Source organism: Lipophrys pholis, assembly GCF_963383615.2.
Source record: "Lipophrys pholis genome assembly, chromosome: 8".
NCBI classification, from domain to species: Eukaryota; Metazoa; Chordata; class Actinopteri; order Blenniiformes; family Blenniidae; genus Lipophrys; species Lipophrys pholis.
In genome coordinates, this window is record NC_137630.1 from 19,578,006 (window position 1) to 19,591,635 (window position 13,630).

Consider the following 13,630-nt stretch of genomic DNA (forward strand, 5'->3'; position numbering starts at 1 on the left):
GTCGCTCTGCTCGCGGACTTCTCTTCTCTCCGCTCGCATCATGGAAACTGAATGAGAGCTTCGCTCCGTCCGCCACGGACTTTTCCGCTTCGCCTCTCCCGCAGCGTCGCTTTGACGCCACACTGCTTTTCGCCAAATAACTTCTTTTTCCCGGTAGTTTTTTTGTTTCCTTTTTTTAAAATTTATTTTAATTGTTTCCATATCCGCTGTCAGAATTGTACCCAAAAGCTTGGACTTAAACCAAACTGCGGTGCGGTTTGTTTGGATGGAGATTTCAGGCTCGGTGAGTTGTGGTCGGATCCTCTCTGTGGTGATCACGAAGCTGCATGCTGTTTACTTATCAACCTGTTTATAATGTCTCAGCGTTAAAAACAAAAACCCAAACAAAACAACCTCATTCTGTCCTGAAATTAAATAATCCTAAACTATGTCCTTTAATTTTGACTCAAATGTTTGCTTGTATTTTTACTTAAAATTCAACAGGTTATTAAAGCTTATCTGTCTCTCCTTGCCAGAAACTAAGAAAAACCCAAAGTTTTTAAAGCAAAAAAGTAATTAATCGTTTTTTTTTTTAATGCATTTACTGGGCTTGCCTTCACTTTATAACCTGTCAGATGCAGTGATGTATGGCTGTGAGGAGGCTGCTCCTTAACAGTAACTCAATAGAGGGTAACTAAAGAATATAGCCTTGAAGTCATTATGAGGAAGATGATGCTTAATGGCAGTGCAATGTGTCATTGTAATCACATTGAAGCTTACATATCAAATAGAAATGTAGTTATATGGTGCACTTACAGGTCTTTGAGCGAAAAAAAGTTTTTGTTCAATGATCTAGTGAGAATGAGAGTTGTTACTTTCATTATGTTGCCTTATTGGCTCTCATTTTGCCCTCTAACTTTATCCCTTAATGTTAAACCATCATTTTCCCATCGACTAATCCTGTCACAAACAAAACTGCACACCTGTGCTTCTCATCTTTTACAAACTCCTTCCCTGTCTTCCTATTAGATGGTGAAGGAGCTGAAGTCAAGCTGGTTCTGAAGGTGCTGGATTTGTTCCCCCCTACGCCCCAAGCCGGATTCAGCATGGCGGCGGGAGTAGCGGCATGGCTACCCTTTGCTCGGGCAGCGGCGATCGGGTGGATGCCCGTAGCCAATTTACCCATGCCAATTGCACCCACCGAAAAGAACAAGAGGCAGGATGAACTCATCATTCTCAATGTCAGCGGACGGCGTTTCCAGACCTGGAAGAACACGTTGGACCGCTACCCAGATACCCTGCTGGGCAGCTCAGAGAAGGAGTTCTTCTACAATGAGGAGACCAAAGAGTACTTCTTCGACCGGGACCCTGATGTGTTTCGTAGCGTGCTCAACTTCTATCGCACGGGCAAGCTCCACTATCCACGCTATGAGTGCATCTCCTCTTACGAGGAGGAGTTGGCCTTCTTTGGCATCATTCCAGAGATCATTGGTGACTGCTGCTATGAAGAGTACAAGGACAGGAAGAGGGAGAACGCAGAGCGCCTGATGGATGACCAGGAGGATAACAAAGATGCTAAGCTGCCCAATATGACGTTTAGGGAGACCATGTGGCGGGCTTTTGAGAACCCACACACTTCAACAATGGCCCTAGTCTTCTACTACGTCACTGGCTTCTTCATTGCTGTTTCGGTCATCACCAATGTGGTTGAGACAGTGCCCTGCGGCTCGGTGCCTAACCAGAAAGAAGTGCCATGTGGTGAGCGCTACACTGTGGCCTTTTTCTGCATGGACACAGCCTGCGTCATGATCTTCACCGTGGAGTACCTGATGCGTTTGTTCGCTGCGCCCAGCCGCTACCGTTTCATGAGATCCGTCATGAGCATAATTGATGTAGTGGCCATTTTACCGTACTACATCGGCCTGGTGATGACTGACAACGAGGATGTGAGTGGCGCCTTTGTGACACTCCGGGTTTTCCGAGTGTTCCGTATCTTTAAGTTCTCCCGTCACTCGCAGGGCCTGCGCATCCTGGGCTACACGCTGAAGAGCTGTGCCTCGGAGCTGGGCTTCCTGCTCTTCTCCCTCACTATGGCCATAATTATCTTTGCTACCGTCATGTTCTACGCAGAGAAGGGTTCAAGCTCCAGCAAATTCACCAGCATCCCAGCCTCCTTCTGGTACACCATCGTTACTATGACAACACTCGGGTGAGAGCAGAGCAGACACCTCTTTTATCTGCTTGTGAGCGCTGTGTGTGTAAGTGGCTGCTTGTGTATGGAAGTGTTTGTGAATTCAAAAGTGCAGTCAGGGGCTGGCATGTGTGGGTAAATGCTTGTGACTTGATTTGAAATGTGTGTCTAACTTTGTGGCTCAAAACCTACAACTACTTCAGAACTCTGTGGCACCCTTTCCAAGATATCTTTTACCAACTTTATGCATAATGATAGGGAGCTACAGAGAGATGGCACTCCTCAGTAGTCCGTGCCCACTGTGTTCTTACTGATGATATTCTTTTGGGGGAAGAGCAGTCATCAAGATGTTCTCTTTCTCAGTAATGACTGTGCCATTGCTCACCCTTCATACATCACAGATAAGAGGGAGAGAGAGGGAGATGTAGAGACAAGAGAAAAGTTGAAAGCATCTCCGTGAAACAAAGCACTAGTGAGGAAATGGAGAAAAAGATTATGACATTACTTTCCGTTGCGCCGTGGTAAGCAGCATTACACTTTCACAATCAAGTAAAACACTGGCTTTGCATGTTGAAAACCCTCCTCCTTCTTAACTTGGTCTTTGTGGGAGATTTGATTTTGGCGTTAAAGTGTCTTGTTCTACAAAGGCTTTGATGCAGAATGTCAGTTGGGTAACAAGTTTTGTATTATTTTACATATTATCAAGAAGAATTATTGCTGATACACAGTTTTCAAAGTCATACATAATTCACTATATGGCTGATTAACCTGTAGCTTTGGGCTATTGATCCTTACACAGCGTTATGTTGACTTTTACAACATGAGCATGCTGATGCATTTAGGTACATGTTATTTTTTAATTTGCCGAACCATTATGTCTTAGTTTTTATGTCATTGTGCATTTCCTCTGCTTATTTTAATGGCAGTCACGAGTTACACATATATCATTAATTTGACCGTGGGTGCACCCACATGCATGGTTATGTGATGCCACACTGCTAGGCCTAATGGTAATGTGCTTTATGAGTGTCCCCTGTTGTGGATGCGTGACTCAGATGGAGAGACTGACAAATTGCAGCATCCCGCTAAATGTCAGAATCACGAAGGCCATAAATGGCCAAGAGCTCAGTGCTGTGACACACTTGGTACCTTGTCATTGTGCCCTGCCATTCACAACCTGCTGAGAAGATCAGTTCTATCAAACTGAATTGGTTGTTTGGCCTATGAGAAATACAAATTCCCATTGAATTGTGGAACGATTCATCTGCTTCTGCTTTATTCTTTGTTAGGGCGCCTGTTGCTTTTACACTGGGATCTGTGTGTGTGTGTGTGTGTGTGTGTGTGTGTGTGTGTGTGTGTGTGTGTGTGTGTGTGTGTGTGTGTGTGTGTGTGTGTGTGTGTGTGTGTGTGTGTGTGTGTGTGTGTGTGTGTGTGTTAAGAGAGGGGTAGTTGTTGAGCTTTGCCTCATCAATAAGGCAGGGGCCAGAAGTGGGTGTCAGAGTGACTAATGATGTGGCCCACTACATTTGCTGACTAATGTAAACCTGCCCGACATCCTGGTCTCTGCTCACAGTTTACGTCATAAAAACGTGTGCACACACACACAGACACACACACACAGATACAGACGGACAAAAATCAATGTTTGTTTTATGACATTGTTCTGAGAATTACAAATTCACAATATTTTTTTGTTAAAGGTTTTTCCAGTCTACTCACCTTACTTGCTCTGGAAACATATCCAAACAGTCTCCTCCGCCACAATTTATAGTCTCTTAATAAATAAGATGAAAGCCAGTTCTCACAGACGACATTTTCCATAACTTCTTGTCTTCCTGTCGCGATGCCTCGGGGCTTTTAATTTTGCTCTTGAGTTTTTTTTCTTCTTTGTTCTCCTTGCAGAGTCATGTGTATCATCTGCACTGTCATGTTTAATCTACTACTAACTTGTGAACTCAGCACTCATGTTCCCCCACTGAGAATTACTATGTTTGTCTGTGTTTGGACGGTTTGGTGTGTGTGCGCACATCTGCGTCAGATTGTGTGTACATTAGTGCTATGACACACTGAAACAAGGGTGACCTACCTGTGCCACTCAGTACGTGCACGTCTGGCCCGCTGTGGCTTTTGAGTGCTTTGTTTATCTACCAATAATCCAACCTCAATCAGAATCCATAAATCCCTTTCAACAATGGGCAATGAAATACCAGGTGAACAGGCTTTGAAGTGCACCTCTCCTCTGCCTTTCTGGAAATGGAAGTTTTGTTTACACCAACCCTCTGTCAGAGGAGAAGGTAAATGCAGCAGGAGAGTATGACAAAATCTGACGTCTACTTTATTGCATCTCAGTTTTTATTTCAAACACTGCATTGAGGCACATTTTCATTTTAAACTGGCTTTGCGACAATTAGGAGACAATCCTCAAAAGTGGATTCGAAAAGCTGGACTACTACTTATGACCTACAGGGGAAAAAAAATGAGGTTTAACCACCAAAGTGAGTCAGCAAGTCACCAACTGCTGTCTGTAGAGGCCTGCCTCACTCTGTAGCAGCAGGGCTGAAAAGCTTAGCTCAAATCCCGCAAATGAGGGAGGCAGGCACACAGTTGTGAGGCTTTCGCTAAATCAGAGACATTTAGGCAATGGGACCTGCAAGGGATTTTATTCTCCAGGTTGTTAAACAAATTGATTTTGACCTTTTGGGTGATAATAACTTTGAGTATTTGTTATATTTGGCTAAACCTGTACTACTTACTGTGAGAGGCAGACAGAGTGTTTGTGCAGGAAATACTGTCGGTCATTACTGGTCCGTCCAGACTTTGTGTGATTCATGTGCTTGCTCACACAGTGAGAAGGAGGAACAGGTCAAATATTGGGAGGAAACTTGGCATATTGTTTATTATCAGGGCACAAAACCTGTGTTGGTGATGCTTTTGGACAAATCAAGACATGATGTTCAGGGGTTGTGTTGGTGCTGGAGTTTCCTCAAAATATTCTGGTTTGTCTATAATAACTATAGTTGGTTGACTATTTACATATAAAGTTATATCACTTTTCCCTCTTAAATTTTTACATTCATACAAATGAAAGGGCCCTCCTGTTTATACTATCTTTTGAGCACCTGTTCCTTTTCCGCGTTGGCACACAAGTTCATGCTGACTGCGACATTAGCTGATTATATTTTGTTGGTCAGAGGTCAAGGTCACTGTGACCTCATGTTTATCTTACGTCAGTGGCTGCAGTATTTCCAGAAATCTTGAAGGTAACATAATCATTAGGCCCAAATGTTGACATGAATGCAGACTGTTATGGTTAACGGGCAAAGATCAGGGTGTGTCATTGTTCCGCCTCATCTCCAAAAAAAAGAGATGCCTTTACTTGTCACATGTAGTAGTGTGACATTTGTTTGACATGCATATCTACTGTGTTGCTTTGGATCTTTACTGCGAGCCTGATTGAGTACAAATGGAGCTTCAGGTGTAGAAATCACATCTCATCAGCAATGTCTCCCCGCCATCAACCAGCTGGTGGAGGGCTAAGATTTGCTGTGACCAACAGAGATGGACAGTCTGTTATCAGACTTTACAGCGAACGTCCTTGTTGTCTGTCGATTTGACTGGCAGAATCCCTGCAATGATCTGCCCTCTGTAATCTAATCTGTCAAATTGACAGACAGCCTTCAAATTTCACTGTCGCTGTTAAAACAAATCAGTCAATGATGGAAAATATTCGGTTAATGAAAGCTCTGAATACGACTATGGCAAGCTGATATATTCATACAGTATATATAATGCATACTGTATCCTGCAGTGGCTCGGGGAGGGAAGGCTACATGGTCCTGGATTTTTGAATAGATAGTCAGGTTCATTCATATTCCCCCGATGTTGCACCCATTAATGGCTGTTTCACTGAGTTCTGGGCATACAGTCGTCAAGTATATTGATTTTTACATGCCAGTGTTGTGTTCCTAGCTACTTCCATAGAAAAAAAATCTCCATGATTTCATTTAAAAGCTCATGACTTCACATAGATAGCTTGCGGGTAGACGCTATTTGCCCTGCAGACATTATTCAAAGGCGTCCTATAGATTCCCCACCACACTGCTTTAATACATAAAGATGTTCCGCACACTGTCTCGTACACTGTCATTTCTCTTAAAATCATACCCACTTCTTCATAGCAGAATGTGATATGTGAAACAAGTATGTTCAGTGTTTACAGTCGAACTAAAAAGGAAAATATGCCTGTTGACTCACATGTCCCGAGTTAGGATGCACTGAAGGAATTGAAGTGTCTGGAGGTGTTGAATGTGGGACTAATAATGACTTTTAGATGTCATGTGACATGCTTGTAGACCCACTCCTCAAACTTTAGATCCAACTACACAGATCAATGTCCAAAAAAACCCTGCTGATCTAAACATGTTTTTAGTTCAGTTGGACTTTTAAACAGTTTTCTGAAAACTATTGAGTTTTAATTGGTTACACAGCACAGAGCCACTGTGTCTGATACGATAAGCTTCACCTGCTATTTGGTAATGATTACAGAGGTTAGAAAACAGAATAGAACCATCCAGCATGAACACAATTTCACACTGACTGAAAATAATAAAGCTAAATCTTTGTGGCATTATAGAACTAAGGGAAGTAGCACTGGGGAAAAAAAATACAAAATAAATACAATAAGCACGCGTTTCATCTGGCTGAGATGTTAAACCGCGATGCTGATGCTGTCTCAGTTTGACCTCTATCTTTATCTCTTTTTGATTGTAGCTGTTCCTGCCTTTATTTTCGGGCTTTGTTTAGCGGTGCAATTGTTCTAAGTAGAGCTGGAGCCACCAGCCTGTGACACTAGAAACCCATAATGAATGCATTGGTGGCAATGGTGCATATAGGTAGGACAGACATGAGTGACGTGACGGTTTTATTTTGAGCAAATCAAAACATTGTACAGACCCTTTGATAAGTGTTTTTTTTTTCTGTTGTGATGTTTTTGAATAATGTCAGAATGTGAAGAGGCCACCTTTATGTTTTGTTAGCAAGCAAAAATGTATGTGTTTTTTTTCTTTTCCAACTGGCACCTCAGCCAAGACTGCAAACATTTATTTTTTAGAAACTAATTGTATGTTTTAGCTTTTCATTCAAAATTATACTATGGCCATTATACTACTATTTTTTTATTTTTTTTCTAAATAATCACATTCAGGTTTATGTCATACTTTCAGGTTGTTATCATGTTGTCAGTTTTCAAGACAACAGTTTGTCCAGTCAACATTGTGTTTGGGAATCTACGCTGAAACTTAAATAGTAGCCTTAATGAAACATCAGCTGTTCTTTATGGGTCTATTTTTCTGGACTTTTTCAGCTGTTGAGGTTGACAGTGGAGAGGAGCTGTAATGTTTGGTGGTATTGTCATCATTAGCATTTTATGATTAATAACCTTATCAAAGACTGCTTTTGAGCCTCGGGAATCAATGCAGTGCTCCCTGTCTCCCGGACAACCACAAAAAGACCTCAGAAATACTTTCTTGTTCGGTGTGATCTCAGAGCAATTGAATCAGGTCAGCTGGACTTGGTTGTTTTTCCACTTTTTTCCACTTTCCGACTCAGTAGCTTGTAGACGCCCTTCTCCCTGGACACATGAGAATATGCTGCATGTTGAATGTAATCTCTGGAGATTTAATGCACATTGCGCAACATGCCTAAACTGTGTCGCCTTTTACCACGAGTCCTTGTCGAGCAAGCTTGTGCAAAACGATGATCAATGCAGATGAGTGAGTATCGATTGGGACAGCAGAGAGAAATGTGTCAGCCATTGTTGGGGCCACTAATTAGAATGGGTGATGAGAGCATGACTGAAAGACAGCACCTGTATGTTGTATCACTGAGCCTTTAACTTGGAATTTATGAGAGCAGTTAAGGAAGTAATTTAGGGAAGGTGATTTAGCTCCAGATCTGATTGTAACCTTTTCCATTCACGGTCATGATTGGTAGAGAGCTGACCTGCACTCATGACTTATTTGGAGTTGGTATAATGACACAAGATTATTAGTGCGAGACACGTACACACTGCAGGGGTTTGGAGTGTGAATGATTCATGAAAGAAATGTGAGAAGAAAATGAATAGCTTCATGGTTTTTTAAAATACTTGAACAGATATAATCTACTTCAATAAAAATGTTGCACATTTTCAGTTTTGAATCAAGACTTTTTTTTTCTTTTGTTCTTAATTAAGTCGAGATTAATTATTCATAACAGTGTTAGGAGTGATTATCAGGGGTTTTCAAGGGACTTGGAGATATTCTAGGCAACAGTAACAGTTACAATCTCATTGTTTGTCAGACATTAATGGGATAACTCACAATAGTCGTCCATATTCCAGATAAGACTATCAGTTTGAGTTTGAGAGTTGAAGCAGTTTTCAGGAAGCACTCATTCAAGTGTTTTCGAGAGTCAAAAAAAAAAGTCTGCTGCATTAATGATCTCAGCTTTGTTGTTTAGCATCTATTCAAGATTAAATAGCACATCAGAGCCAGTCATGCTTTTCTTACGTTTAAATGATTCCGGTGGAAATGCGTGATAATAAAATTTGAGGCGCTTGTGTACATTAGCAACTTACACTGCAGCAGTTGGAAAAAAAAGAAAAAGAAAAGAAAAACCTACTACTTATCACAGTAGGTAAAACAAAGGCATTGAGCAGGTAATTACGACGAGTGCTCAATTTACACTCCGCATTAACATGCGATGTGTGACTGCAACGTGTAATTGCGGTGGGATTTTCAGATGTAAATATGGATTAGATGTAAATATCCTGATCACATGGAATCATAAGAACATCAAGTTCAAGCAACATGTCACCCCCCCATATGTTAAAGGATAAAAGGCCACCTGGCTTTGCTCATTTTTTATTTCCCAGATAATTCTTCATCCCAGTGTGTGCGGTCGGCTGGCTGAAAAGGCAAATTATAAGACAATGAGCTACGTGACTGATGAGTAATTAAACCCCCAACCTCGGCTTCTCACCAGAACAATCACTAAATTGTACTTATTCTGCCAGGATTTACAGTTTACATACACACAGTAAACACCGGCGTATACATACATTAACATATGATAACCAGCATTTCAACAGGAATTACAGCACCAGAGCACTCAAAGCAATAATGTAACAACAGTAAATATATTCATGGCTTTTGCAGCACAGGTAGACTCATTCTGGTCACTGGCAGGTCAAGAAAACACTGTCAGTCGTATTTAGGAGACGAGTTTGAATCTGCCCTAAAGCTAACATTTATCAGACACTAAACAAGAAACTGCAAGTTATTTTGGGACAAATAACAATAACACAAAAACAGAAACATTTTAAAAGCTCAAATAAGGTATAACGTTGTTTTATCTGATGGACTATATGTTGTCTTCCTTCAGTTCAATGCAATGGTCACTTTGCCTTTAACTGCAACGTGAGAAGGTTCCTGAAGATGATTTTGACTCCTCTTCATGCTCAGTTCATTTTTAATCCTGGACGGTAGAGAGATGAACCCTTTCCGTACGCTCAGGATCACAACATAGACATTTAGAAACACAGATTATAGGCCATACGCTGGAGTTAACCCGAGCGGCTCTGTTTGACTGCACGGTGCGTTCAGGCGCTCCATCAAATCTATGAAGAGAGGGGATAAATATTCAATTAAACAGCACCATGATGGCTTCTTTGTGGCTGCATCTCTGAAGTGAGCATTTAGGCCGCTCTTCAGTTAGACTTTTGGGACTGTTATTGACTTGAGTGACTAAGCCCTTTGACAATACAACAAGAAATGTTAATAACATTGACTTCTCCCAGAGGCTGGCTTAAAGGCCCCCTGAGCCTTTGGGCCCCGGGGCTTTCACAGTACAGACGAGCTGAGTTAACTACCCTGGGCTGTCTGGTGTGTATTTTAGAGCAGCCCTGGGTATTGTATGCATGTAAGGACCACATGTGGCCCAAAGGTTGTCACCGATTGGTCCACAGAAGGTTATAGAGTCATGATAAATCAGTAAAAGTGGAGAGCTTTTTTAGATTCAAGATATGATACAACTCTATAAATATTTATTGATCTCGATGTGTTGAAGAACTAACATTTTAATCACCATGACCAGACACAATACAGGATATAAGCAAACCCACCAAACAAACTGCTTACTTTTCAGAAATGAATTCATAGCGTGCAGAGGTGAATCCGTTCTGCAGCAGTTCTAATTTCTTATTTGGCCTCTCGGGAAAATGATTTGCCTACCCCTTGTTGGAGTCTGTGGATAAATGCGACTCATACAGGGCTGAAGAATGCTCTTTTTCCCTGCAATGAATAATAAAGCTGTGACAGAATAGGTGTTTGGCAGGAATCCAGTCAAGTCTGCAAATTTTTAACAACAATCAAGAGACTGGAGAGGGTTTGTAACTTAATTTTAATATACAGTGATTGTCATGAATTATGGATGAATTAACTCTCCTCACACACGCTGACAGTGAAAGCTGCTTCAAGTTTTCTTATTCCTGAGAAGAAGAAAAGCTGCAATTCAGAAATGGTCTTTGTTTAATTCATCGCTGGTCCGACAGTGAGGAGTGTGAGCATGTTAAAAAGCTTCAGATACATCAACAGTCACCTTTGTCCTTAACATGGTTTATATACATCATTGACCGCCATGTGAACTCGGTGACATTGAAATAATTCATTATTATGGACACGCGCTCACACACAAAAGCATGTATCAGAAAAGTGGATCTAAACTTTGACCCTGCAGCTGTTATTTTCCCCCGACTTTGTCTTTTACTGATTTGCTTTCTTTTCTACCTCAGCCTGCCGTCTAGAAAAGGTTGTGAAGAGACAATCACCCTGCACTCTGACTGTGAGTCTCCACTGCTGCCACAATAAAGCAACAGAAAAGACGTGACACAATGGAACCATCCGTCCATTTTCACCCGTCTCACCTCAGATTCCCCTCCGGAGTCGCTCCCCTTCTCATCAGTCAGTCCATGTGTTTTTATTTAGATAGAAATCTGGACATTTGGCTGGAATTGGAAGGTCAATCCGTTCAGATGGATTATTAGATAAGTTCAGAAAATGTTTCACATAAGTCCAACTCGCCCTACAATATGGACAAGGACAACAGTTAAGCTTTTTCTCCATAATACAATGGCCAAATTCACATCTTGTATCACCAGGGAAATATACAGTCACTCTCAGTCTGACACATAGCTTTTAGTAAGCACACTACTCAACTCCTTTTTTTCAAAAATATATTTTGAAACACCTTTATTGTTGCTTCTCTCTGCTGTACGCACTTAGCATGATCTCTTTCACATCTCAGTGCATACTGCTGAAGGACACATATGCTTCCATATTTAGTTTTGCCTCCATGCCTGCAGAATTGTGACTACTTGTTGCAAATCTGGAAAAATCAAAAGTAATTTTCCACATGTCTGGTTTGTAAGTACACAGCACTAACTCTGAGCATTTTTATGTTTCTGCCCATGCTGCTGATTGTGACTTGCAACTGCCTCAATTACTGATCGGTCTCTGAAAAGCGCCACAAGATCGAAACCATGTGGGGTCCTTTTCAGGCATCATTAATGTCATGCAACATCACTCCAGTATTCGTACTGAAATGGATCGTATGAAAACATCGGCAGATTACTATCAAATACAAACAGTGTTAGGAAAGAGTAGTGTGTCGCACCTGGATTTTGATTAATGACAGACACGATTTTTGCCATTGACTGGATTAGAGACTGGATGAGAGTGAAAAAGGTAACGGCTGAACTGAAGAAACTATCAGCATATTGCGATTAGTTAGCGTTAGTGCAGGGATACTGAGTAGATTTAAATAGCAGATGTATGTCTTTTTGGCAAAAAATGTGTGCTATATGGAATTGTGAAATCAATAAATGAATTTGCCATTAATTGACAACTATTCTTATGAAGTGATCTGTTGCTTTTCAAAAGTAAAGTCATTTTGTCCAACATCTCAGGCAGTAGGAAACTCTTGCTAACATTTGTCACCACGTTCTGACTTTACAATTTCACAACTAATCAATTAATCATAAAAGTTGCCAACACTGTAATTAGAAAGAAAAACTGTTATTCGCAGCCCTATCCCATATTTTGACATATTTCCAAATTTATGAATAAAGACTGTGTGCCTTTACTCATGAAATTTATACTGAAATACAAATAGAAAGGATGGATTTTGTCATGATGGTCTTGATATGCACACTACACTGTTCCTGTTTTCAAGAAAAACTATACAACAGGAAAAAGACTATAGAGCCATGTTAACGGCTCATCGAAGCCACACATTGGCCAAATGCAGCATGTTGACATTTAATAAACACTTGAACGTGAAGCTCAGCCGAGGCTGATGGGAATGTCACAGCTCTTTTTTTTTTTTTTGCAGGTATTTGGTCATGAAACAAATTAAATGAATTTTTTATTAAATTTGACCTGACAGTGATGCTCAATGAAAGCGTGTATAACAAGATCATCATTTATATTCATTCCACCAAGGCTTTAAATACGGGCAACATTAACATCAATCTATTAAGCAGGTGTTAGGATATTTGAGTTATGTGTAAAATGCTGAGCTAAAACACTTCCTGTTGATATTACATTGTCATTGTCATACTGCTCACTAGGGTGACATCGGGCATATTGCAGAGTGCAGTGGCAATTTTAGAAAGATACATTCAAAGCAGCTTATAACACTGTGGTGCAAGTGGGTCTCCGTTGCCTGTCATCTGTTTTGAATTACAACAGTGACTAAAGAAAGTGCTGTGACCCTGCTGAGACAAGAGTTAAGATGTCGAGAAGACACTTTATCCCAATCTGCCTTCCACAATCTGTGATGAGTCCTTTCAGCAGTCTCCCCGAGTCTCTCAGGGTTTTGTTGTTGGTACATACAATATTTCACCTCTTAATGCAGAGGTCTGGATGGCTGCCCATTTTTGAAAAGTGATATTGAACACCAGGCCATCCAAGGTTTCACAAAAAGGCATTTACCTGGCCACCTGTCTGCCACGGGTGGGGAAGAGGAGTTGTTTGAGGCTAATGTGACTGTGAAGGGTAATTTACAGGGAGGGTCTTTCAGTAAGCATGTACTTAGTTTTTGTCAAGCCATTTTCATCATTGACGTGCCGTCCATGTGAATGCCGTCCTATCACAGGACAGAGTGTCCTGACTAACTCAATCTGGACTAGCCGGGCAAAAGTGATTGGAGTGAAGCCCAAGGTGTCGAAGCAGGAAAACTGTATGTCGTACGTGTGAACATTTCATTATGGAAACTGTCTCTCTCTCTCTCTCCTGCTGCTTCTCATGGCATCGCCCTCCTTCTCTGTCTCCCTTTCACTGTCTGTCACAGCCGATTGCCCTAAGCTATGGTCCTTCTAAGCCTACTACACTTGTGCCCACTCCAATTCAATTACCAGCAGGC

At 41.3% G+C, this 13,630-nt stretch overlaps 1 protein-coding gene across 1 annotated transcript in view; it reads left to right on the plus strand.

Annotated features, from left to right (window-relative positions):
* Positions 1-1,022: 1,022 nt before the first annotated feature.
* The window catches only part of kcnd3 (potassium voltage-gated channel, Shal-related subfamily, member 3), a gene marked incomplete at its 3' end in the record, with an annotated part of 96,458 nt that continues 83,850 nt past the window's right edge, over positions 1,023-13,630 (plus strand). The window contains exon 1 of the mRNA XM_080470255.1: positions 1,023-2,188. Within this exon, the coding sequence (XP_080326381.1) occupies positions 1,086-2,188 (1,103 nt within the window). The 5' untranslated portion in view covers positions 1,023-1,085. The remainder of the gene's footprint in view (positions 2,189-13,630) is intronic.